This window comes from Urocitellus parryii, chromosome 2, assembly GCF_045843805.1.
Source record: "Urocitellus parryii isolate mUroPar1 chromosome 2, mUroPar1.hap1, whole genome shotgun sequence".
Lineage (NCBI taxonomy): Eukaryota > Metazoa > Chordata > Mammalia > Rodentia > Sciuridae > Urocitellus > Urocitellus parryii.
The window spans coordinates 118,603,914-118,630,936 of NC_135532.1; the positions used below are offsets into that span (position 1 = coordinate 118,603,914).

Consider the following 27,023-nt stretch of genomic DNA (forward strand, 5'->3'; position numbering starts at 1 on the left):
GCTGCCTCCAGCAGAGAACCACAAACACTGCTGCTGCCACGCCCACTGCTGTCCATAGTCTGCAGTCGTCACCATCAGATGTGGCTCAGTGGTAATGTGCCCCTGAGCTCCATCCCCAAGACCCCCCCAAACCAAAAAAATAATAATAATAAAACTACTCTACCTAATCACATGAGTCACCCTTGTATCTGAAGCCACGCGTCTCAGGTAGCATTAGGAAACAGTGAGCTAATCTGTGGGTAAGGGAAGTACATGCTTAAAGAAAATCTTCCAAACTTTAAGCATAGTAACCCAGACAAAGGGCAGACTCGGAGACATGGCGGCTGCTCCAGAGGTCATGGACCATAAAAATCTTCCCGCACATTATTTTGAGCTGAGCTCACATTCCAGAGGATGCAACTCCATGAGGAAGGTGGGAAGAGTGGCATTGACGTTCCCGTGGTCATAACACTAAGCGGGGGACCTGGACTGACCTGATGGCCTACTTAATGACCACTGTCTGTCCCCACCCAGCACTTTCCCAATAAACAAGAGTAAGTGAGAGAGAGTGCTGATTCTAGCTGGGTGGTGTTGGGCAGGCCTTAATTTCTCCATGCCTCAGCTTTCCCATTTGTAAAGGGTGGAATCTCCCAGGCCTCGTGGATGGTTTTCTTGTTTTTAAGAAAATAAGCCAGACACAGTGGCTGTATCATCCTAGAGACTCAGGAGACTGAGGCAGGAGGAGCGTCAAGTTCAAAGCTGGCCTCAGCAACTTAGTGAGACCCTGTCTAAAAATAAAACACAAAAAGGGCTAGGAATGTGGCTCAGTAGTATAGTGTCCCTGGGTTCAATCCCCAAAAATAGAAAGGAAAGTTCCCAGACCTATTCCTGGCTGTGGTGGGGCCTAAAAAGCAAATTTTAAAAATTATATACATCAAAAAGAAATATTCCCACTGAAATGGTGTTTGGTATTTGTATTCTATAAAACCAAAAGTGTACAGGTAACAGAGCTGACAACAAAGACATCCTTTTTCCTCCACTCATAACTTATGGGACAATTTATCATCTTACACATAAAAGTCCATGAAAGTAACAAATACATCATTTCCTAAATAGAAAGTACAACCATGACCCGGGTAAGGAAAAAATAACTTTACCGAGCTTCTTCCCACTTGGGCTCGTGAAGCACTAGGTCAGTGACAACACGCATTTCCTGGAAGGCTAACCAAGAATACTCCGAGAAACAGTTGTCCTCAATGAAACAAAAAGGAGCAGGTTGTGGAAACTCAGATGGAACCTGTACTTTAAAAATCCCTGGGGCTGGGGTTGTGGCTCAGCGGTAGAGCTCTCGTCTATCACGTGTGAAGCCCTGGGTTCCATCCTCAGCACCACATAAAATAAAGGTATTGTGTCCAACTACAACTAAAAAATAAATATATTTTTTAAAAAATCCCTGGAAAGGGTTGGGGTTGTGACTCGGTGGGGGAGCACTTGACTGGCATGTATGAGGCCCTGGGTTTGATTCTTAGGACTGCTCCTTAATAAATAAATATAATAAAGATCCATCAACAACTAAAACATACGTATTTTTAAAAATCCACAGAGGCAGTGGGGAGAACACAGATCCACTGGGATGACCCTCCAGGTGACCAACCTCGACCACCCAACACAGCTGCGCTTTCCACGCTCCATATCCCACGGCAAGGCGGGCACCAAACCAGACACACAGACCTGGTCTTCAAGTCTTCAGAGCAGCTGCTGTGCTTTCCAGTTCTGTCTATGATCCTGAAGTAAACCAGGGAAGTCACGGAAGTGAGCATATAAATATGACAAATGAAGGAAGGACCAAAAGACAGACTTCACCAAAATCCTGGCATCCCAGGCCCAGGCCACTGGATTAGCTGTCACCTTACCCAATGTTTCCTCCCCTGCCCAGGGACACAGCCCTATCCTAACTCCTCACTTACTTGTCTGGCACATGTGACTCTTCCACGAGAGTCTTTTTTTTTTTTTTTTTTTTGGTTCTGGAAATTGAACCCAGGGGCTCATAATTACCAAGTCACACCCCAGATCTTCTTTAATTTTTTAATTTTTATTTTTTTAGTTTTGGGTGGACACAACGTTTTTATTTGTTTATGTGGTGCTGAGGATTGAACCCAGTGCCTCACGCATGCCAGGCAAGCACTCTACCACTGAACCACAACCCCAGCAGCACCCACCCACCCCCTCCCCCATTTTTTTTAGAGACAGGGTCTTGCTAAATTGCTGAGGCTGGCTTTGAACTTGTGGTCTTCTTGCCTCAACCTTCCTGAGTCCCTTGAATTATAGGCAGGCACTACTACGCCCGCCTCACAAATGTGTCTTCACACACATCCTAAAAGATGGAGCACTTCCTTCAACTATTACAATAAAAGTTGACCTTGGTACTTAATCAGAAATCAAATGCAAAGCTTGAGAAACAGTTTCCTTCTACCTCATAGGTAAGTCTATATTTAAAAAAAAAAAAAGCAATAGTTATAACTACATGAATTTGGAAGATTGCCCAGAATATCTGAATCAAATGACCATTATCACCATGAGCAACCTAAACTCCTCCTAAATTCACTGTAGCTGGACACGTCTCATCTAGTCTTTATTGGGGAATTTTTCTAAAAAAAAAAAAAAACTAAAGTGAAAATACCAAGAAATTGGGTTTAGATTCTAAAGAGGTCTAAATTTTTTTTTTTTTTTAATTCGGAAAACTGACAATGAACTATAAGGAGAAAAAGAAGAGAAAACAAAGCACCCACCAAGACAATGAGACACTGGAAGAAAGCAGACTGTTACCTCCCAGGCGTGACTCTGCACTCACAGGTGAACTTCAGACAAGCGTACCAGCTCCCGAAACGGGCTGGGATCAGAAGCTCATGCTGCCTTTCATAAAGGCAGCCTTATAACAGGGTGCCTTGCAAAGGGTCTGTTGGTGAGGATGAGCGGCTCCTCAAGAGCAAGGACTTCCGCCAGGTCCCTTCCAGGCCAGGCTCCTTCTAGATTTCAGTAGACACTTCCCCGCCTCCAGGAGGACAGACACTTGACCAGACAATCCAATAATCTACTAATCACTAAATAACTGTCTCAATTCATGAAGCCGTTTAGTTAAACTGACAAAACACTCCAGTTTCATGATTTGGAAAAAAATGGTACAATATATTCTGGAATGAAAAACTGTAAAACCATGTGAACAATAACATTTTAAGTGCTGTAAACTGGTGAGTGTTACTACATACACGGAAGAGGTCTTTCTTCAACACCTTCCTGCATCTTTAACTCATAATTCCTTCAAGGCATAAATACTGCCATTCTTGAAACCAAGAAGACACAGACTATATCTTGGGTAGTTTAAAAATATATAAAAATTTTAAATATTAATATTTTAAATAAAATAAAGTCTAAGTACCACAATGGACAAATGGAAGTCTTTTCTCTCAAAAATAATGACAAATTTGAGTTGTTTAAGAAAACACATGTAGAACTGACTGGGGCGTGCTTCTCCGGGAGGCTTTCATGCAGTTAAACTACATGCAAACCACAGTTTCATCTACGTCAATCTGCAACATTTTAAAACCACACAAAAAGGACAGGAAACATTTAGTACAGCCAGGAACCCGGCAACGGGCTCTTGCTGCTGCAACTAACCCAACAGCTCACACTTCTCCGAAGACGAGGAGCTAGGCCAGCTCAGGCTAGAGAAAACACCCCCAGGTATGTCATTTTAAATACTTAAATCTATTCAAAGCTTTTCCACAGAAGGCAAGTTGATGACTCTCGGTTGTCTTTACAGAGTACCAACTATTAAACTCTAAGTAGATCCTGCCTAAAAATTACTCTATGGTTCTGTTCTCTCTGATGCCCCATCCATCTGTCTCAAAAAGACAGTTTAATTCAAACCAAGCTAAATAGCCTGGTGAGCAGTACTCTTCGGTCACTTAGTTTTATAACTGGCTGGACAAAGGCCATATCACAGGTCTTTCTAGCAGGACACAACGGTCTGAAACTTCCTTTGCTCTAGAAACATACCGTAGATCATTTCACACACTTTGCCTGTGACTCCCATGGAGGATCCAGCTAGGTTTTTGCCAGCCATGGGTACTGTACAGGGGGCAAAGAAGACACTGCAGATCTCTCCTTGGACTGGCTGGAGTACTTGACATTTCCACTGGCTCATAACTGATTGGTAAAATATCCATCAGGCACTTAGTTCTTGAATTTGTGATAGAGAACATAGGATATCAGAAAGGTATGATTTAAGCTCAACTGGAAATTCTAAGTAAACCGTTTTCATTGACATCTAGATGGAATTTCATAAAAACATGGTTCTCAGGCTGAAAAGCTGCAGTCTATTTTAAATAAATCACTCACCTATAAAATACATAGTGAATTCTAATTAGAATAATAATTAATCAAAACCAACTATCCTAATTCTTCTCTCTCTCACATAAGTCTACTGAGAAGACATGCCATGTAACTGTGCAGGCACCAGGGAGCTCGCCACACACCATGATGCCACTATCTGTGTAACATTTCGAATGGGAGCACTGAAGTCTAAATCCCACCACCCTGTAAGGAGACAAAAGGCACAGGTGGGAGGTGAGATCAGGGCACAATGACACTAGTTTTTGGACTCAGAGGTGAAAAGGCTGCTCATGATTCCAAGGTGCAAATAAATGGCAACTCCAGGCACCAAGGAAATTGGGGATGGGCAGGAGTTGGGATGAACCAGCATAAAGGCAAGGAGCCTAGAAGACAATGCTCCAGGACAGCTCCTCACCCTGCTCTGAAAACTGCAAAACCTTGAGTAACACACAAGAGGCAGACCTTGGTCTCCTCGCCTGACTGGATGCTCTCAGTAAAGGTTATGCCCATCACTGATGTCCTGGGATCCCAGAGCTCTATCACCTGCCAAAGTACCGGGGCAGCAGGACCTGTTCTCAGACAGTGAAGGTCCCACCAACCTGAACAGGGAATTGGGATGGGCAGCGGACACAGCAGCAGACCCCATGCTGAGCACATGCAGGGCCCTGGCCTGCCTCTCAGCCATGGGAGCAGTGGGTAGTAGGGACAGAGGAGGGACCTCAGTTATGGAACTTCAGTCTAACTAGGCTTAGTTTTTAAATGTACTTATTGTAAAATGAAACAGTAAAATGCTCGGAGAATGGACACTTCTTTTATTAGTGCTCAGGGGAAGGTCAAGAGTGAATATCTTACTTCAGCTTTCACCTGAACACTGCTCAGAACATCAGAACACGATCCTGCCGTGGCTAGTAAGGCCTGGTCTTGTGAGGACTGGTGGCTGCATGGTTAAGCATCTTCATCACATCCCTCACCGGTGTTACTTACCATGATGATTATGGGGACAGTGTTTTGGAGTGGTGTGGAATGTAGCTTCTGAGAGCAGACTGGGGTCCTGGCTCTAAAACTGAGAGCTACATAACCATGACCAGGGAACCTCATTATGGCTCACTCTGCTGTCTGCAAAGCACAGACAATGACAGCTATCCCACAGGAGGGATGGAAGGTTCATGGCACACATACAGCCGTCAACAGGCACAAAGTGTGTACTCCACTGTCCCGGCTGAGTTTGATATAAAATGACATTTTTCATAGAGCTGAAGCCCTGGTTGGGGCAGATAAAGGGAAGGGCATGTGCCTTATAAGTGACACCTTAACTTAGGGAATTTTAGGTGCAACTGTCTTATTAATCTCTTTGCACATATTGTTTCATTCCAAGATTGACACAATAGTTCATCAAATAGTTTTTGAGAAAATTTAGACATCGAAAAGTGTGTGTCTGTCCTTTTGTTTTAAAGAGAGACTAAATGTCTGATGTGACTCTCTAAGTCAGCCACTACATGCAGTATTTCGAACTTTTACAAAGGTTACATATGGATCAGGCACAATGGCACACATCTATAATCCAGTGACTCAGGAGGCTGAGGCAGAGGGGAGCAAGTTCAAGGCCAGCCTCAGCTACTAGTGAGACCCTGTCTCAAAATAAATTTTTTTTTAAAGGGCTGGGAATGTAGTTCAGTGGTAAAACACCATTCTCTCGCCACACCTAACAAAAAAAGGACAACAGTTTGTATATAATTTTTTTCCCCCAAGACACAAATGTAATACTATGAGTTTTAAAATGAAGAAAAGTTGGTGCTACTCAGAGAAAAAAGCAGTACCAGAAAAGAGTCCCTGTGGCCCTGTCAAAGGACCCACCTAGCCTGGCCCCCCTAATAAACCCAACCAGGTTTGGGATGTGGGGACAGATGGTGAGATTTTAATGTCGTCTTCAACCCTGATTCCAGGCTCTGGGCTCCTGACTTCCCCTAACCTACCACAGAAGGAAAACCACCAGTGGTGAGGTCAGGTGCTCTGATGCTAACTAAGGCAGCAGAGCCTTCCTCAACGAGCAAACATCTATGTTCCAGAAGCTTCTAAAATACATCTTTCACAAAACTATGTGGAAACACTGCCAGGGAAACATCTGTACCAGTACTGCCCAACAGCAAGAAAACCAAATCATAAGAATAGTTTGTTTTTCTAGTAGTGACATTCTAACAAGTAAGAAGAAACAGGAGAAAGGAATTTCATTAATATATTAAACCTAATATCCCCCAAGAACACTTCAACACATGCTCAGCATACAATATTAATAAAATCCTAAAAATGAATTGCTAACTGAGGTATAACTTGTATAAAACAGTCCAATTAGCATTTCTTACAAGGTCTTTTTTTGTTTGGGTACCGGGCATTGAAATCAAGGATACTCAACCACAGAGCCACATCCCCAGCCCTATTTTTTGTATTTTATTTAGAGACAGGGTCTGAGTTGCTTAGCACCTCGTTTTTTACTGAGGCTGGCTTTGGAATCACAATCCTCCTATCTCAGCCTCCAGAGCCACTGGGATTACAGGCATGCGCCTCCGCGCACAGCTGCAGGGTGTTTCTGATAACATTTTGTACTACATCTTCAAACCCAATGCTGGACACCACAGGTATATTCCACTGTGACACAGGAGTAATTGGAGGGAGATAAAAAGCACCCATCCAAGACCAGAATCTAACCCTTCTCTCTCTCTCTGCTAGAAAGACAAATGAAATGAAATTTTGGTACTGAAAATGTTCTAACAGGCTACACAGTTTTAAAGACTATACTTTTCAAGTAACACTTTTCTAATCCAATGGGTTTGTGGCCATCCTGTCCGCTTAGGTTCTCCCAGCATGAGGAGTTACAAAACCCATAAAAAGAAAGCCAGGGTGCCTTGCTGACAGTCACACCACCAGCTTCCTCTCTGAACTTCTCAGAATCTCTGCAATCTCACATCCTCTGCGCAGTGATAAGAGCTATCAGAACACAAAAAAACCTTGGGCCAGAACAAAACCCCAAGGCCACAGCATCAGACAATGAAACCCAAGCTTGCCCCAACCCAGGACAGTCCCCCAGGTCACGCAGTCTAGTAAAGGACCCCCTAAGAACTGTAGAGGGCATTATGCATGCAAATGGCTTTAAAGAAAATAGTTTCTAATTTTAATTACTAACCTTTCCCCCTTTTTCTTAACAGATTCTTTGGGTTTTTATTGGTTTTAGTTGAAACCATCCTTTCTTTCCCTGAAAATGATGAACAGCTCATCCTTCTGTCCAGTTTACAGAGATCTAGAGCCTTTCACTTATTTTTTTTATCTGGTTTTCCTCATTGGAATTATCGGAAGTTGCTTTGCAGCCTGGGCTTTTACACAGACCCCCACAAATCACAGGTGTGTGAGCATCTACCTGATCAACTTGCTTACTGCCGATTTCCTGCTCACTCTGGCATTGCCAGTGAAAATTGTTGTGGACCTGGGTGTGGCGCCATGGAAGCTAAGGATATTCCACTGCCAAGTGACAGCCTGCCTGATCTACATTAACATGTACCTATCCATCATCTTCCTGGCCTTTGTCAGCATTGACCGCTACCTCCAGCTGATCCACAGCTGCAAGATCTACCGCATCCAAGAACCTGGATTCGCAAAAATGATCTCCACAGTTGTGTGGCTCATGGTCCTTCTTATAATGGTCCCCAACATGGCAATTCCCATCAAACACATCCGGGAAAAGCCGAATGTAGGCTGCATGGAATTTAAAAATGAATTCGGAAGAAACTGGCATTTGCTGACCAACTTCATATGTGTAGCAATATTTCTGAATTTCTCAGCCATCATTTTAATATCCAACTGCCTTGTGATTCGACAACTCTACAGAAACAGAGATAATGAAAACTACCCAAACGTGAGACGGGCCCTCGTCAGCATCCTCCTGGTGACGGCGGGCTACATCGTTTGCTTCCTGCCCTACCACATCGTGCGGATCCCGTACACCCTCAGCCAGACGGAGGTCATCTCTGACTGCTCCACCAGGATCTCGCTCTTCAAAGCCAAGGAGGCCACGCTGCTCCTGGCAGTGTCCAACCTGTGCTTTGACCCCATCCTGTACTATCATCTCTCAAAAGCATTCCGCTCTAAGGTCACTGAGACATTTGCCTCACCTAAGGAGACTAAGGCCCAGAAAGAAAAAACAAGGTCTGAAAATGATGTGTAAAATGTGGGGCTTCTCATGCTACTGCCTCCTCCTTTACAGGACCTTTAAAGCTATTTACAGTTTTGAAAGGCAGGGAAAAAAAGGGGGGGAGGGGTCTTGGTAATAAAAAATACAGACAGCAAGCAAATGTGGACTGTCTTACACAGAAACCCAACTTCTAAATGCAAGCCAATCTCATACTACTACTGCGGTTGTCAAACTACTGAGCCCAGATATTTGTACAAGAAAATCAAAGAGGGTTGTTCAACCAGTGTCAATCTGTGCAGTATCCTTGAAATCAAAAAGTGTCCATGACACATACTCAGGTATTCATTTAACTACCCAGAACTGACCTTTCCAATGAAACAGTAAAATAAGCTCCCTGTGAATTTCCAAGAAGCCCCTCAGCAAAACAATTTTAAAGGACTTCAGATAACTTTAAAAGACAAAAAAAAAAAAGTATACAAAACCACCTGTTGCCTGATTTATTTTGAATTCATTACTTAAAAAACAGTAATCCTTCAGTCTGCTACTCTTCCAGGTTTTTATTTTTTTTTTTATTTTTATGTGGTGCTAAGGATCGAACCCAGGGTCTCATGCATGCTAGGCAAGCGCTCTGCCACTGAGCTACAGCCCCAGCCCCTCCTCCAGGTTTTAACATCAAACTTTTTCTAATAGCTAAGAGCTTTGGGGTTTGGGGTTGTAGATCAGTGGTAGAGCACTTGCCTAGCATGTGTGAGGCCCTGGGTTCAATTCTCAGCACCGAATATAAATAAAATAAAGTTCCATTGACAACTAAAAAAAAAAAAATATATATATATATATATATATATATTATATATATATATATATATATTTTAAAAGCTTTTATTTATTAAAAAAACTTAAAAATTCATGGATAATTTTTAATGTGTTACATATGCTTATATTCAATCAGTAAATTACAAAGGCTTCCTATTGTAATAATAAATCTAGTGATTTCATGTTTTTATTTTGTCATATTATGATAACACACAGGCCCTATTTCATTTTCAAAGGGAGTTATTAGATTATACCAGGTATTGAAACTATCATTTCCAAACCAGAAACTCATGTGGAAGGTATGGAAAAATTTTTAGCTCCAGATGGTCTTAAAACAGACACAGCAGCGCCACACAGCAGGCCATGTAAAGGACACAAGGGCTGGGCCGGTGGCCAGCTCGGGCCCAGGGAGATGAGCCTGCCCCACGTGGGGCAGGCTATTTGAAGTACAGGAGACTCCAGTGCTCAGGGTCCTGGCTCTGATCAAATTCTCTCCATGGCCAGTGATACAGGTAGGCCTCAGCACACGGCAGTAAACAGCAGTCAGTCGGAGGAGGGTGGGAAAGTTTGGCAAGCACATGTGAGCCTCAGCCCTCAGCATCATTAGTCAAACCCTGACCAACAGCTGGCAGCAGACCGCATCGTCTACCATGGTTAAGAAACAGTGGCCCTGGGTGTCATGTCCAATTCTGAACTCATTTTTGCATGTGGAGAATCCTTTTCTAAAATCTGAAACTCTTGTCTACAATTTTGCAAATATATTTTCTGAGTCTGAAATGAATTATAAATGACAAAATGCAGAAAGTGTCTACTAAAAAATGTGTAACAAGGTAAGTCTGGACACATCTGGCCTGCAGGTAACAAGGACAGCCACGCTATCAGCATCGCAGGCCGATGTCCAGGCTGGAGAACACCTGTGCATGCTGGTGGCCTGAACGACAGGCTTGCTGATGGGCAGATCAAAATGGCATCTGTGCAGCAGTGTACATGAAGCTGGTGTGTGTCTATGGACCGCCAGGCAACCCCTTTCCTCCCCCTTGGTCTTTATTCACTGGGGCCACACTAGAGTGAAAAGAATCCCCAAGTTCTTGGCCTTCTCCTCACAAGCATGGTGGGTCATCAGACTTCCCCTTTCTTTGAAGGAACAGAGCCACATTCTCGGCAGCAGCACTGATCGTCCTAGCACACTCTACTTCCCCCGACGGTCTCCGGATTGTACTGGTGGTAAGGGTGACTCAGGACAATCAGTGGTGGAGAGCTGTTAAAAATGCTATATCTTGCCAGGTGCAGTGGCCCACTCCTGTGCTCCCAGTGACTCAGGAGCATTAGACAGGAGGACCACAAGTTCAAGGCCAGCCTCAGCAACTTTGTGTGTGAGATCTTAAGCAAAGTAAGAAGACCCTGTCTCAAAAAAAAAAAAAAAGAAAGAAAAGAAAGGATCAAGGGTGTAGCTCTGTGATAAAGCAACCTGTGTTTAATTCCCAGTACGAAAATAGTAATAATAATTTTTTTAAATGCTATGTCCTAAACACCAATTGTACAAGCACTTCTGCTAGGATGGCATTACAGTTTCATTATGTCTGGACTCATCATGGACCTGGTCCCTGAAATCACAATGCTCTCTCTTCTAAGGGAAGTAGACCAGTCATTAGGATGCCCAAATCTAGGTGCAGCCACAGAAGCAGTGGAATGGAGAAGCTCATGCCCCATGCCCTGCTCAGCGCCCAGATGCAAAGCTCTGCTTTCTCAGGAGCACCACAGGAAAGCCCCTGCCATGGGCAACATTATGCCATATTAGCTTTATTTATCTCTCCTTGTTGGTTTCCTTGGGGTGGGTGGTGAAGAGTACTGGGGACTGAACTCAGGGTCAACTAACTACTGAGCCACCTGAAACTCTTGTTTACAATTTTGTAAATATATTTTTTATATTTTATTTAGAGATAGGGTCTCACTAAATTGCTAAGGCTGGCCTTGAACTTTCGATCCTCCTGCCTCAACGAGCCTGTTTTTTTTTTTTAAATCATCTGTTCATCTTAGAGTAATTTCAGACTTACTTATAGAAAAGCTGCAGAGACAGTTCAAAGAGACCCTGTAAACTTTCCACCCAGTTCCCCTTAATGTTAAGCCTTATAAAATCATTGTGCATTTATTAAAACCAAGAAGGTAATATTGATACATCATTATTATTAAGTCTCAGACTTTAATTCTGAATATTTTAATACCCCAGGAATCTGATAGTTCATCCATAACTTCTTCAAGACACATCTCTAAAGTATAAGGCTACCCTTTCTGCTGCCCCAAATAAACTGTGGGTGGTGCCTACTGGTACAGCTGAAAACGGCTGAGATATTCAGACAAAGATGAGCAAGAAAAGAGTTCTGGCTCATTTTGACATAGCCACAGACATGAATCACACACAGAAAAAGGATTTTTTCATTGTGCTAAGATAAAAACATGGATTTAGTGATTTTGAATGATTTTGGAGGATGTTCCAAACTACCAAAAAAAGAGTCACTTTAGCAGAATATGTAGTTTCTGATCAAAACTCCAAAGACAGCCAGAGAATAACATGCTCACACACCACACACCTCAACATTATTTAGAAAAGCATCTCATGAAGAAAATGAGGCACCGTGATTGCACTTACCACAGAACTGCAGGAAAAAGCAAGGGAACCGGAGAACTGAGAACCTGGCCCATGTTCACTAGAGATACAGAACCCTGGTCCATCTCGCTAGAGAACAAATGCATCACTATGGGGAGACGCAACATTAACCTGCGGCCACACTCGCCCGCCTGCTGTCTGTTCTCCAACCACAGCCAGCAAGCCCCGCTTGGCCACAGCGGCTACACTGATGTCGCCCCTTCCCAATCAGAGGCTCCTTTCCACCACTCCTCCTCTGAGAGCAAAAAGAGCCCAGGAATTTCGTGGCTTACCTTCCAGTGGGCACCTGGACTTGACTCAACTTCGGCGCGGACAGGATCCCTTCTTATGCGGTGAACACTCGCCTCTATCCTGACTCATTAGTCTTTCCTGCGCCCCCAAAGTCTTACTCATCTGTGTCATACCAAAAGCACCTACCACCATGCAGCACAAGGCTACTGAGCAGATGACTTTCAGATGGAGAAGGAGGTCACAGGGGGACATCACTTGCAGTGACTTGGATGCTTTTCACAAAACCATACAAATATAGAAATTCTGTTGCAGCCAGCCACTCATGTCACTCCACAAGTGTGGATGACCTCAGGACATAAGCCATGTGATCAGAACCCCAACCAACAGAGCAGCAGAAGGAAACCTCACCGCAGTCACAGGTGTGAGTCCAACACGCAGGTGGGTAATCTGGCACTCGGAAGTTAAGACCTTATAACAGAGCAAGCAGGCTGTTAGCTGGGGGAAGGGGTGACTTACCAGAGGTATAGGAAAATGTGTTGCATACTGCAGGTGGCGGAGGAGGTCATAATTAGATGGGAAAATCAACTCCCTCGGTTTTTCCCTCTTGGCCAACTTCTCTCCATTAAGTGACATTCTTCTGCCCAAGGAAGGGTTGGCGTTCTCACAGGACTCTCCAGGCATGGGAGAAAAAATCTAAGTCATGTAAAACAAATGTTGGAGATTATCAATGAAAGAGGGAAAAACCAACCCACAGAGCTACATTCCAGATCTCCACACACAAAAGAGGCTCCTGTAACAACACCCCTTCCTGCTTAACCACTGAGTAGAGAGCATGCAAAAATGTTGTTGATTTCCACAAAATTCACATTCAGATCAGTAGGAATTTAGTAGAATACTGCCCCACTTACAAGTGAAAATGAAAACCACACAGAGGCTAAAAAGGGACCAATGTGACCACTTCCTGGAGGATCAGAGAAGGAGGAGCCTTAGGGGTGCGTGTGTTCCCCTCAGGGCGACACTTGCTCCAGAAAGTGGGGACATCGCAGCAGCTAACTAGTAAGATTAGCAAACAACAGGCATCAGGGCCTCCCATGCACCCTAGACAATATGTCTTATGGAGTATCACACCAAGACTAGTGACTATCACATCATCATTATCCTGAAACACAGAGAAGGATTAATGTACAGCTCCCGAGCACACAGCTGCTGCTCAGGAGCCCAGACATACACAGCAGAGCAACAGGCACAGACACAATGAAACCACATGCATGCACTCCTGAGAGGTGATGACCTCAGGATGCACCAAGGAGTCACCCTTGGGTAGGAGGACAGCAAAATGGTGAGCCGAGGGGAGACACCTGCATGTGAAGTGTCCCTGGAGCCAGGGAGGAATGGGAAGAACACACATCACAAGTGCACAAGTCACTCTGCAACACGGGCAAGAAACAAAAAGGTGGACACAAGCTGGCGAGAGGGGATGGGCTGACTGTCGTGAGAAGCAAAGGCTGAACCTACTGGAAACTCCGAGCCAAAGTCGGCTTTAAAGTCACTCTTGTCTACTTCATCAAAAATGTGAGCGGTTCCTGGGTCAATGCCCATGTGCGCCATGATGCTCTGCTCCTGATGAGTGCCAGGGAGAGAGTCCTGCTATAAAGGCTATGGTTCACAGAACACACTGAACAACAGCAAGCGCTACGGCATCGCCACCCCTCCACCCCCCATGTTGTCTGTTCCCAGAAAACCTGAAGGAAGCTTTGAACATGCACAGCTTTGACGCCCACATCCCCTCCCCACCATGAGAAAGTTCTGTCATGGTATGTTGAGGGAAGGGCACACCAACTTCCTGATGGAAAACAAAGTGGCCGTGATTCCTCCCCTGGGTATCCCCAGTCAGAGGCCCAGCTTTCCTCAGCCAGAAAACACAAGTTCATACCTATGACGTAAGAACCCTGATACCCAAGGTCAGAAAAGGGAAAGTACAAGCTCAGAAAACATGCAAACAGGTCAAAGAACTTCAGTTTTTACCCTTATGCCTTCTTCTGGGTTCCAATTAAGATATAAAAGTATTTGTAATGAAACAAGAACTTTCAGAATTCTGTACCTTTAGGAAAACATCCTAAGAGTGTGAACTATAAACTCAAGCTTACAATTCTCACACCAGGTTTTTAAAAGTACAAGTATAGGCACTATTTCAAATACACATAATGGTATATGACTAAACTCTTACAGAACCAACAGGAGACTTTATTTTAAGGAAGGGTTACTATTTCCCACTAATTCCAACTTCCACTTTCATATTTTTTATCTTGAAAATTTAAATATATGGAGCAATATCCAAAATACCAGCACTTGGGCAGAAAATTATACAGTCATACAGCATAAAAGAACAATTTTACCATATTTTAAAAATTGAAAATAATTAATTGAAATGAAAATACGATGTGTTATGACTAACACAGAATCTCCCCTTATGCTTAAAAGGGTGACATAAGCAGTGAGTGGGGGAAAGAGGCTCCTTAGAATGGAAACTCGGCTGGGCCAAAACTCACTTGGGGATGCAACGTTAAAAAAGACCCGGACGCTGGGTCACCTAAAACCAGAAGCACATATTTCCATCCCGTGAAAAACGTATGGCTGCCCAATCTGTTTATCAACAGCCTTCCAGTACACAAAGACCACTCTGGGAGTATAAACCAGAGTCCAAATGCCCTTTCTGAGCAAAGAGAAGAGGCAGAGAAGCTTTGAGGAGAACACAACCAAAAGCCATCACCCCGCCATCACCAAGGTGACACCCTCTGACGGTGACTCCTGGCAGGGCTGAAGCCCGGCCCCTGCCCTGCCTCCAGCCCTACCTCCAGTTTCACCTCATGGTCCTTGGGATAGTGCGCGTCCACATTCTCCCCAGCAGGCGACCGCAGCCCCGTGGAGGCGGTGACGGACAGGTCCCCTCGAGATATGAGCGTGCACATGTAGGCGTCATGGGAAAAGACGTCGTGACGGATGAACTCGCAGAAGAGCAGCACCAGGTTCACGAACTCCACCTTCTCGCACTCGCTGTTGGGGTCCGCTGTGGAAAAGCAGGTCCCGTTCCCAGGCTCAACGGAGATGGCCAGGGGAAGGGCACCTCCCTGCCTCCCCCACCCTCCTTGTCACTGCAGGGTCTATGCAGCAATGGCATCCCCGCTGACAGGCAGGTTGTGACTGCTGGGCTCTGACTGGGAAGCAGTGCCAGTGTGCTGGGCACCCTTTAGGTGCAACAGCAGAGGGCCCTGAGGAATCCACCTCCAGGTAACAGAGGAAGGCCTGGCCAGCGCCCACCCAGCTCTTCTACTGAAAGAGGCCGTGGTTTCCTAATGTCCTGAGTGTGACTGGCATTTTGTAGGACATGTGTGTCCGTTTCCAAGAAACTTCATGATACACCACATTAACATGGCATTTGGAAAGAAGAAGAAGAAGCAGACAAAGAATCAGAATTCACTGGAAAGAAAGGAACACAGAAAAATGGAATAAAAAGGACACAAAGTTGGAGCCCTTACTCTTTTGTAAAATCTGAAACCAGTCTATTTAATTCACATTATGACTTTCAATGTTAAAACCACACTCTATGAAGCCAGGCAAGGTGGCACACACCTGTAATCCCAGCAGCTCAGGAGGCTGGGGATATAGCTCAGTTGGTAGAGTGTTTGCCTAGCAATGCACAAGGCCCTGGGTTCAATCCCCAGCATCACCAAAAAAAAAAAAAAAAAAAAATCAAAGCCAGCCTCAGCAACTTAGCAAGGCCCTAGGGAAGTTAGTAAGAATCTGTCTCAAAATTATAAATAAATAAATAAAAGAAATAAAAGAAACAAAAAGGACTTGGGATGTGGCTCGGTGGTTAAGTACCCCCAGGCTTCAATCCATGGCATTAAAAAAAAAAAAAAAAAAAAAAAGCTTGCACTCTATAAACCCATATAATAACCTGCACCTTTGGATAAGGTTAAAAAAATTTTAAAACTAAACATGCAAAGCTCAATCCCTGGTGCCAACAGGAAACGGATTTCTCCCATGAGCACTGGGCTGCACTCCTAGACCTAGATTCGAAGTGTTTCCTCTGGCCCCTACCACTCCAGAGACAGCAGCCTCTATGGGAAGGAGCCCAGCTAGCTTTCCAGGGGCAGGAAATGCCACCCGGAACCAGCAGGGCACAGACCAGGAAGCCGGCTGGGGTGGGGGGGGGAGCACCAGGGCCATAAGCCCTCCCTGCCCGCAGGTGCTCCCTGCTAACCTCCTGCCTGATGTGCCTCCCCCCTGGGTCCCCTGGGTCCTTCCCCTTCTCTGCTTCCTTTTCTGCTTGCTGTCTTCCAGCCACCCGCTGGGCTCCAGGCTGGCTTTCCTACAGCCCAGAAAATCACTGTATAACTGAAAGGGAGCCCCTGGTCCCCAAGAACCTGAGCACAAGCCTCACACAACCCGAACAAGGCAGTCTTGCTGCTTTCCTTTCACTCCTCCGACTTCTCCCTTCCCCGACCCTTCTCTCCTGTCCACGGCTTTCCGTGTTTTGACATTTTCCTGTTGTTCCATCTCTATCTGCTGTAAGATCCTATCTGCTATATTCTGCCTTATAAAAATCTCCAGATACATTGTGCCTGCATGGTAACACTAAACCTGAAAAGCACTACCTACCAAAGTGTCCTGGGGGGAGTGGGGGAACATGCCGCAAACCCTCAATTCCTCACCAACAATAAAAGTAAAAGACAAAGCAGGGCGGATGGCACACACCTGCAGCCCCGGTGACTGGGTGACTGGGTAGGATTGGAGGTTGTACACTAGCCACAGCAACTTAGTGAGAACCTGTCTCAAATATAAAAATTTTTCAACGTGGGCTAGGATGTAGCTCAGTGGGCAAGCACCTGTGGACTCGATCCCCAGCATCAAAGAGATAGAGATAGAGATAGAGATAGAGATAGAGAGAGAGAGAGAGAGAGAGAGAGAGAGAGAGAGAGAGAGAAATAGCCTGAGACTGAAAATCCAAGAAACGGTGGTATCATGAATGTAGCTAACCATCTTTATAAATTTTTCCTTGTATCAAGGCTCTAGTTAAAGTATGGTTAATTTTCTTCACTTTTGAAGAGCAAAAGTTAGAATGTTGGAAAATTAAGAAAACAGGTTAAAAAATAAAAATTTCTGATTAAGATACACAGGTAAACGTCATAGCTCCTGTTTCTGAAAGATATAGAAAGAAGAAACAGTACACTGAATTTAAGGAAGTGAGGTGACTTAATTTTTAAGTTATTAAAATCTAAACATTTAAAATATTTGATGCTTGACTGATTTTAAAATTGGCTAAAAGTTTCCACTAAATAAATGATACTAAATTCTGTTTAGTAACACATTCATGATATTCAGTTCCAAGAACTTTTGATAAGATAGGAATAAGAAGTGGGGAGGGTCGAACCTTACTGAGAAGCAAAGGCCTTTTTTTACTTACACAATGAGGGAGCCTGTGTATCCAAAAACCTTAGCAGAACATTCTGGAAAACAGGCAAACTAGAGCCAGCAAGGGAAGCAGAAGAAATGGACTCCTTCTCATCTAGGACTTCTGATTCGCCACATCTCTACAGGTGAAAAATAAACAAGCACAGGAGTTACACAGGGCAAGTGCAGTCACAGCAGATCATGACTCTGTTCTGTAACCAACATTTGAGCTTTAAAACACGTACAATTAACTGAGATTTCTGCACTTACCTGAATATCATCCATCATATGTAAATATGATTTCTAAAAGCTGGGGAGAATTACCCAGAACAAGTCAACTGATCTCACAGAACACCATGCCTGGGTCTTCAAGTCTGCACAGCACTGCAGGAGCGCCCACAGAGTGCCTAGCTCAGTATGGCAGGCTGTGCCCTAGCCATAAGCAGAATGGCTGACCATATTCTGTGCTGGTCGTTAAATAACTCAGTTTGAATGGACTCTGAAGTTCCTGCCATATGTTACTGGGTCTGGTTCCTTTGCATCTGTGTTCCCAACTTGAGGGTTTACTGTGCTTGGAGGCATCAGACGAGAAAGCAAACACTGCTCCTAAAAGATTCTTCTGCTTGTTCATCACACTTCTCCACTAAGGTGGCCTAGGACCTCTGGGAACTTCCCAGCTTCACGCTGACACTTCAAGAAGGTGTCTAGCTTTCACATTCTTGTTTTTTTTTTTTTTTTTAGTTGTCAATGAACCTTTATTTTATTTATTTATTTATGATGCTGAGACTTGAACCCACACACATGCTAGGCAAGTGCTCTACCACTGAGCCATAACCCCAGCCCTTAGCTTTCACAATCTTAATGAATTTAAAAGGTGATCAAAAAAAAATCTAGAAGAAATCAAAAACTCATTTTCTATTCTTTTGATATCCCTGATTCTTCCCATTTCATCATTCATTCATTAATATTAACATAATTAAATATTAATTAGATTATCATTTCCCCAGTCTATCCTTTTTGCAAAAGTCACGTTGTAAAGATCATAATGTTCATGAGAAATCGATTATTCCTAAACACCGCTGGGAAGAACACTTTTAGATGTAGATACACTTAGGTCTGTTAAAAGTGCCAAGCAGTCTGCTTGTGAATCTCTTCAAAGTGATGTGTCTCCGTGAGCATGTGCATTACAGAACACTAGGAGGAGAAAGACCGTGTCAAAAGAAAGCCATCGAGAAGGAGCCATGAAGTATTTGGGAAACTTGGCTTTGCTTCCTGATGTTGACTCATGCAATTCAACATGTAGAGAAAAGGCAACTACAGGCTCTTCTGGGCCGGCCCGTGGGGAACAGGGTCTGCTGGCCTCGGATGACCCCACCAAGCCCCACCTCCAGCAATGAGATCAGCTCTCGATGAATGAATGGCTTTCTCAGGGGAAGGAGAGATGCTCTTCTGCCCATTTCACGTGTTAGTGCTAGTGAACTGAAGGGGTGGGGACAATGAAGCTAGAGCCATGACATGCATCTAGATATTGCGGGGGGGGGGGGGGCAGGGTCAGGGCATGAGAGGCATCTGGATATGGGGCTCATGCCCCTGGCTGCTGTGGAGGGCAGCAGAGAACAAGAGAGGAAGCAGCGGTGAGGCAAGAGGGGCCAGCAAGCCATCCAGGTGAGGGACGCTGGGCCTCTCCAGATCACACACACGCTCCCTGTGGCACCAGCTCAGGTGCACATACAGGAAAGATGAGTCACAAGAAAGCTTTCCTTCAACAGAGGTTGTCTCTTGCTGGTGGAGTTGGCTTTGATTGTCCTTTGTCATCTACACCACAGCTTTAATGGCGGAACATGTGTTAACTAGCAGCTCTGGAGGCCGAGTCAGGAGGATTCCGAGTTCAAAACCAGCCTCAGTAATGGCGAGGTGCTTAGCAACTCAGTGAGACACTGCCTCTAAATAAAATACAAAATAGGGCTGGGGATGTGGCTCAGTGAGTTCAATCCCTGATACAAAAAAAAAAAGAAAACCAATGTAAATTGATCTCTCATAATCATAACTGCTTCAAGAAAGGATTTCCAAATCCACTAAAATATAATGAAGCTTTAAATGTCCTAGAGGTCGGTGTGCCTCAAGCACACTTGTATGTGTGTGTGTGTGTGTGTGTGTGTGCGCGCGCGCTGCAAGTATCTCAGCCTTAGAGGGAGAGACTCCATTCTTCTAAACCTGTGGTGAAGTTTTTGAATTAGTCCCAAATACCCATCCCTGGCCGTACCAACCTACAGAGCACCTGCCACGGACTCCTCCTTAGGTGCATCTAAACATCCTCCCTTTTTTCCTCAAAAGAAAAGAAAATGAGAGAACATGAAAGAGAAAAAGCATCCCCCTCCACGTGATATGCAGGCCACAGCATCAACAGGTAGGAAGGAGAAGGACCCACCTCGGCTTCGATCTCCGCTTGCCTCTTCTCCAGGAGTTTGGCCACAGCCATGGCCCTGTGCTTGCCCGACCGTTTGCAGCTCACGGCCCATTCACACAGCAGTGTCACCACGGCTTCATCATTGGGGGCGACCTAAGGACAGAGAGACACAGGCACCGCCACATCAAATGAAAGGTTTGCCCCACTGACCATCAGGAGGCAGGCAACGGAGGCCAACAAGCTTGAGGCCTTCTTCCCATAATTTACTGCAGGAGTTTCAGAAAAAGCCTCCAAATCATTTTTAATCAAAGCATAAAAACTTAGGTCACAGGAAGGAGATCACTTACTAAGAAACTGCCTATACTGGATGGGTGACAATTTCAGAACAGGCAACCTCTCAGCTGCCTTGGCGTGCACGGGGTCACATGCTAGAACTCAATCTTACATCCAGACAGAAAGAGAAATGACTGCTGGCCCCATGAGCAGCCACTACCAAGTCAGGCCGCCCCCAAGTCAGGCCGCCCTAGGACCTCTGTCGCCGGCGGCCCTCAGAACTCAACCAGGCTGGGTGATTGAACAGCCGGCACAATGAGGAATCAGAAGGACAAACCAGAGGGGGACTGGAAGGCTGACAAAGACCCACTGCTCCAGAAACAGCCACCTAGACAGTGGCACACCAAGAGAACAGGCAGCTAAAGTAGACCTGGTCCACACTGCAGCCTGGGTCCACCTGGGGCTCAGCACAGCACCCAGAACCACTGCCAGCCTAGGAATGGACCTCAGGGATAGAGGACAAGGGGACTTAAGGCCCAAGTGACATGAATTCTCTCTGGGGTGGAGGTGAGGGTGGTGACAGCAGAAAGAGTGCTTCCATGCAACCCGTCCTCTCTTTTCCATGTCCCCACACCAAGCAATGGGACACTGGCTACAAGGTGTCAGCATACCCAGGTGTGACCACCACACTGGACAGACAGACAATCACAATGTCAACAACCCCCACCACATGAGAGGGTGGCAACATTATAGAATCCACAACTCATGTAAGATGGCGACATAGTTAAGAGCACACTCCCTAAAAGAGTGTGTACACACACACACACACACACACACACACACACACACACACACACTCTCAGCCCAACCCTGCCCCTGTAGGTGTGTGGATTCTGAGAGGTCATCCGAGAATCCCTGACCAGCTTTCGACACTATCGAACAATTCAGAACATGAAATAAGTTCATCCCAAGACACTTTCTCATCCTATCCTAAATTTGATCATTTTAACATGTGGACTCAGAACAAAGAAATAAGTTACCAGGGGCTGACACCTCCAAGGGAGCTCTGGGCCTCTTAATTTAACACAATGGAAATAATTCAATTAAATACAAAGCTTTTCTGGACAACACTTAAAAAAAAAAAAAAAGCAAACTGTAAAGGTCTTCTGCCATAGAAATATAAATGTCAAGAGTTATCCTAAATCCTGCTATTTGTTTTTATTAAGCAGCAATTGCATCATGCTCACATTTTTTAACTACCCCCATCTTCAAAATCAGATAAAAACTGTTACAACTTAACACAGGACTGTACTTGCTGCAGAGCCCAGCACCTCCTCTGGCCAGCCCGGCAGGCCTGCAGGCTCTGTTTTGTTAACCGTTTTCCCCCTGAAGGCCCCACATGAGATTGAACACTCATTACCAGGGGGAGAGAGCTACATGGGCCTCTGCACATGATCGGTGGCATGGTAGGAGGAGGACCAACGGCTTCACACTGTTGAATGAACTTCAGAGTTACGAGAACACCCCATGACCACACGCCTGGGGGAGCTGAGCAGCAGCCATGTGGCCCCACTATCTCTTCAGGAAATGCAAATACACATTCACTCATCGCGTGCACCACTGTGAAGATCAGCAAGCTAAGCACTCTGTGCCCATGGCATGCAAATGATGCCCGGCAGCCAGAGGAAGACCCGTCAACCTGGGCACCCAGATGCTAAGGAGATCCTCAGGTACCGCAGAGGACAGGAAGGCTCAGTTCTTCACCCTGGAAGTCACACTCCTCGGACATCAGAACCAAGAGCCCACACAGAGCTGAGCTGGGCGGTAAGTGGGAGATTCAGCCAGGGGAAAATTTTGCACAGGTTGTGCTATGAAGTGCACCTGTGGACAGTCATACTGAGGACACAGGTTTATCCACATGCAGGGACTGTGGATTTTCATTTTATGCTTCCATGACGTAGAAGAAAAGATACTGTTGTATGTCAAAGAAGGAAAACTGTAAAGGGGCCTTGGAGGAAAAATCTAAGATAAACAGAAATAAATGTAAAGAAAAGCAAAGACCTACCTAAACCCAGTGAGATCTAACACTCCCTGGGGCCTCAAGGGACAAGCAAAGTTCCACTCAGAGGACTGTAGAGGGGAAGCTACCTTCTGTCCATTTACACAGGTGACCTCTGCTCATTCTCACAGCCACAGAAACTGGGGAAGAGAAGCCCAGGCTGAATGCACGTCTGTGGCCCAGGACTCACCTCTGGGCTACTGCAACACCCCTCCCTGAGGAAGGTCCCAGCACAGCTCCACCTGCTGTCCCACAAACTCTGACACCTATGGACCCCACACTCAGCTCGTCCTCCCTCTAGAATCCCTCTCCCCTATGTGCCTTCTCTTAGACAAATGGCACCACCTTCAGGCCAGGAAGCTGGTGTCCTCTCCCTTAAAAGCTGCACCCCAGTTTCACTGAGGTCCCCATGCCATGCCAGGCCTCCTCTGGGCCATGTCGGCTGCTCTTCTCCCAGAGTGTAACAGCGCTGTCCTCCTCACTGCTCTCAGCTCTGGGGTTCCTGCTGACCAAGTGCACAGAATGCCACCCCATGTCACATGCTTTGTGGCATATGTGACTGCCTAAAGTTTCTCTTCACTTGAGTCTAATTTTACGGTACATTCCCTCAAGGACAGCAAGTGGCAGGAAGGCAGGACTGGCTCTTCACTGCGCTCCTTCACACCTGCACACCCGACCTCGCACGGGCCACCAGTGGACGAGGCTTCCAGGCCTCTGGTGGAAATGCCAGGAGTGAGTCCCCCGCCCAGGCTGCATCAGGAAAGCCCAGTGAGAGCTATGGTGCTGTGATGAACTAGCGCATTCTAACTGGGGCAAATTCTGGGTTACTCTAGAGCATAATCCCACAGCAGCTTCTGGTGTGTAACAAGGTACCACAGAGCATGGCAATTTCTGCAGCAGTCACGCGTGTCCAGTCAGCTCGCTCGGATCTACGGATGGTGTTTCTGGACATGCAAGGAAAACCTGGAGACATTTTTTTTTTCCTCTCCCAAGTCAGAAAATGTCACCCTTTAGGTGTTCTGTCATTCAAAGAAACTTCAACTCATCTCATTAAAAAAAAAAAAAAAGCCTATCTACCTGAATTACAATAACTGCAGTGCCCTTTCACCTTTTTCAGGCCCCTATTCCATTGAATTACTGCAAGGCCACAAAGCTACATTAAATTAACAAAATTATTTTTGAAAATTGCTACAAGTGATTATGACAGTGATTTATACAAAAGTACTAAATATGAGCTGAAATTACACAATCTTTTTTTAGTTGTACTTTGACACAATATCTTTATTTTATTTATTTATTTTTAATGTGATGTGGAGCATTGAACCCAGGGCCTCACCCATAATAGGCAAGTGCTCTACCACTAAGCCACAGCCCTAGCCCCTAATCTTCCAATTTGTAAAGACTGGATTTCACCTCCTCATTCTTAAAAATGCTTGAGAAAAATATCTACAATGTGTGGATGTGTGGCTTTGTTTTTTTATACTCTTGTATATTCCCCAGGTTTTGAATGAGAAAATATCGCTTCTATACCAAAGAAATCAAACATATATGTGTGCATGTAAATATATACAATATGTATTATATATACTTTCAACATCTGTGGTTCAATATCCTTGTATGCTAATTCAAATTACAAAATATGTCTACATTTTTTTTTAACAAAACTCCAGATGGCTTTTAAAACAGATGGACTAGAATTTAAAAGACTCTGAGAAAACAGTTGTTGTCATTGTTGTTTCTTAAGGAACTTTCAAAAGTAAAATTGCACAAAAATTCTAGACTTTTTTTTTCTAACGAATAAAAAAATAAACAGGTGCAAATTAAAAAACTAATGGAGAAACAGGTGGAAAGTTGGAATAGAAAGACAGGTAGTTGTTGACTATTGTAACAATCCAGTGATTTAAATCAACTCGATCTTGCCTGCCTCTGGGTCTCCACCACCCTCTGCACACTGAAGGGAATTAGTTCACAAAATGTGCACAAGAATTCTGCTGATGGGCTTCTGTCCTAGACAACAGCTGGCATAATCCTAAAAACCTGGTGGACGTGAAAAGGTCAGTGATCTCAGGCACTCAGCACAGGAACAGGCCCTGCCTGCCCCCTGAACACGCCAGACGTGGCCAGGGGCAGAGGGTGGTGTGCTGGAAAACAAGCCCAGTGAGGTGAGCACCAGGATCCCAGGCCCTGAGAAAATACTCTAAACCTGGCCCTTATATCCCTGAAGTTCACATTCTAGAGGGAAAAGCCTAAAAGATGACTACCTACAAAGCAACAAGAAAACGAACTGTGTGAGAAGGAAGGAATTGAGTCCCCATGCCTGCCGTGTCTTAGAGGGTACCAGCATCCCCCTGTCCCGGCACACTGACATCTGAGAACTGGACGGGCAGATGGGCCTGCAGATGACTGGCCATAGCAGCCATCACAATCGCTGACTACCAAGAATTAGGTGAATTAAGAAAATCAGTAACGGAACCACTGAGAAACACTGTCAAAAAAAACTCAGCTTTGTAAAATATAAAATTCTAGCACAGAAATTTTGCCTTCACAGCAACTATGCCTATAAAAATTTAAACATTTCAAAATTCATTTTGAACCCATAAGTATTTTCCAGTATTGGCCAGATGCCAAGACTGCGCAGTCCTCTCCTCTCTGAATATCAAGAGGCCTGCAAGCAACACGGACCTGTCCTCAGGACCCTGGAAGGGACAGAGAAGCTGGGACAGAGGAACGTACACTAGCTTCTCAGAAGATCCCACTGGAAACACGGGTGGCATTACACTTATCTGAAGGCACAAGATATGTGTAGATCTTTATTACCAAAACATACCTGTAAATTGTAAAAATAAATATAATTCTAGCATTGTCTTTTAAGATATGATCCCATTCAAGCCTTTTTTCCCAAATCTTCAAAGGGTTTGTTTCAATTTGAAATGGACTTGACAAGAAGCCTCATCCAGATCTCACTAGTTATAATAATAAGGAGAATGCTTGGCTCCAAAGGCAGTCCCAGGACACACTCCTATTAGAGATGGGAAATGATAAACCCCAAGACAGTGCAGCCTGGGAAAGGGAGTAGGAAAGAAAGGCACCCACTGACAGCTTTCCTGTCTTCCAGGGTGAATCTTTCCAGAGTCTGGCCACAAGAGGGGAGAAGGTATTTCATCCAACCTAGAATAATCCTCAGGAGGCTTTCATCTCTCCCAAGATAAATCCTCTCCACATGCTGGCCACAGACCCCTCAACCCTACACCCAAATTCCTGAGTGCCCAAACTGACACGCTCCCTAAACCACCTCTCAGTATAACCTATATAGCCCAAACTCCTCTGCTGGCCAGCGGCTCATTTTCAACCAGGAAAGTGGGTCCATTGCAGGTGTGATCCTGTTCCTAAATAAAAGGCTGAGATGGAGTTTGTGTCCAGCCTGGTCCTTTCCTAACTCCATGAGGAGCTTACCATGGGGACCAACGTTCATCACCCCACGCAGACGCCTCACATTCTACACTGCTCGGCACCAACTTTTCAAACATTAAATAAACCAGGTGCAGTAGCGCACACCTGTAACCCCAGCAACTCAGGAGACTGAGGCAGGAGGATTGCAAATTTAAGACCAGCCTCAACAACATAGTGAGACCCTGTCCCAAAATAAAAAATACAAAGGAGCTGGAGATTAGCACAGTGGTAAAGCGCCCCTGGGATCAATCCCAGGACAAAAACAAAATGAACAAAACTATTGGACAAGCAAGGCCCTGTGCTCAATCCCCAGCCCCACAAATTTTTTGAAATGTTTTTTATCATTTTTCTGTGTGTGTGGCACTATGGATGTGCCTTTTCCATGCCAGGCAAGGGTTTTACCACTGAGGTACAGCCCCAGCCAAAATGACTAAGCAAACATTAGACAACTTCCATTTGCCAGTTAGGTGCTGTATTACAAATTCAAATAATGGTCAAAGATCAAAGGATATCCTCATTTCAATTACAAAGCTGAAATGAATTCTCACCCTAAAAACAACTCTTTAAAATATAAAGTTCCTTTTCTTTAGAACCATTAGTAACTTTGTGAAATGAAATTCAACCAGTGTATTGTAACACATAATAACATCAAGACAGGAACTTGAGATACCGTACTAGCTCAAGATGGAAACCAGGAATGTCCCTTGCCTTCGAAGAGATGGACATTAAGGGGAACAAATGCACGAGGATGCAGGCATTTGGATGCACAAAAGGACAGGAAAATCATCTCAGGAAGACAACAGCATTCAACAGGACTAGGGAGTGAGACTGGAGGGAATTACTCAATTATTCCTTTACAGGGTGGCTTTCTGGAAAAGTCTTGAAGAATCAGTTAAACTTCAAGTACAGGTGAACAAGAGGACATGGCAGCAGAGGACAGGCAGAGGAACACCTCACCCTGTGGCCTAGACAGCCAAGGTCTAACTCTGGGACCTCTGGAGGAATGTGTTCTGAGATGGCAAAGGCACCTACAGACGTGCCTTCACAGTGCCCTGCGAGAGTGACCCTCTGGATGTGGGTCTCTGATTGGCAGTGAAGACTCCAGGCCACTCTGAACAGA

The 27,023-nt window shown here is 44.9% G+C and overlaps 2 protein-coding genes and 1 non-coding gene across 4 annotated transcripts in view; 2 read left to right on the forward strand and 1 right to left on the reverse strand.

The window, feature by feature from the left end:
* The window catches only part of Med12l (mediator complex subunit 12L), a 271,847-nt gene that overhangs the window by 169,134 nt on the left and 75,690 nt on the right, over positions 1-27,023 (reverse strand). Inside the window, exons 11-15 of one of the 2 annotated variants that reach the window (XM_026408176.2) lie at positions 20,143-20,274; positions 17,728-17,854; positions 15,113-15,327; positions 13,776-13,880; positions 12,777-12,953 (exon numbers count right to left, since the gene is read on the reverse strand). In XM_026408176.2, the coding sequence (XP_026263961.2) occupies positions 12,777-12,953; positions 13,776-13,880; positions 15,113-15,327; positions 17,728-17,854; positions 20,143-20,274 (756 nt within the window). The remainder of the gene's footprint in view (positions 1-12,776; positions 12,954-13,775; positions 13,881-15,112; positions 15,328-17,727; positions 17,855-20,142; positions 20,275-27,023) is intronic. The other variant, XM_026408177.2, reaches the window with a different exon arrangement.
* Positions 7,625-8,584, forward strand: Gpr171 (G protein-coupled receptor 171). The gene has a single exon (XM_026408182.2). The coding sequence runs from the start codon at positions 7,625-7,627 to the stop codon at positions 8,582-8,584; it is 960 nt and encodes a 319-aa protein (XP_026263967.1).
* Positions 15,917-15,990, forward strand: Trnaa-agc (transfer RNA alanine (anticodon AGC)). Its single transcript has one exon. It is a non-coding gene; the product is annotated as a tRNA-Ala (tRNA).

Excerpts from the sequence above, each read along its gene's own strand:
- Gpr171 (XM_026408182.2), top strand. The coding sequence starts at position 7,625 with ATGATGAACAGCTCATCCTTCTGTCCAGTTTACAGAGATCTAGAGCCT.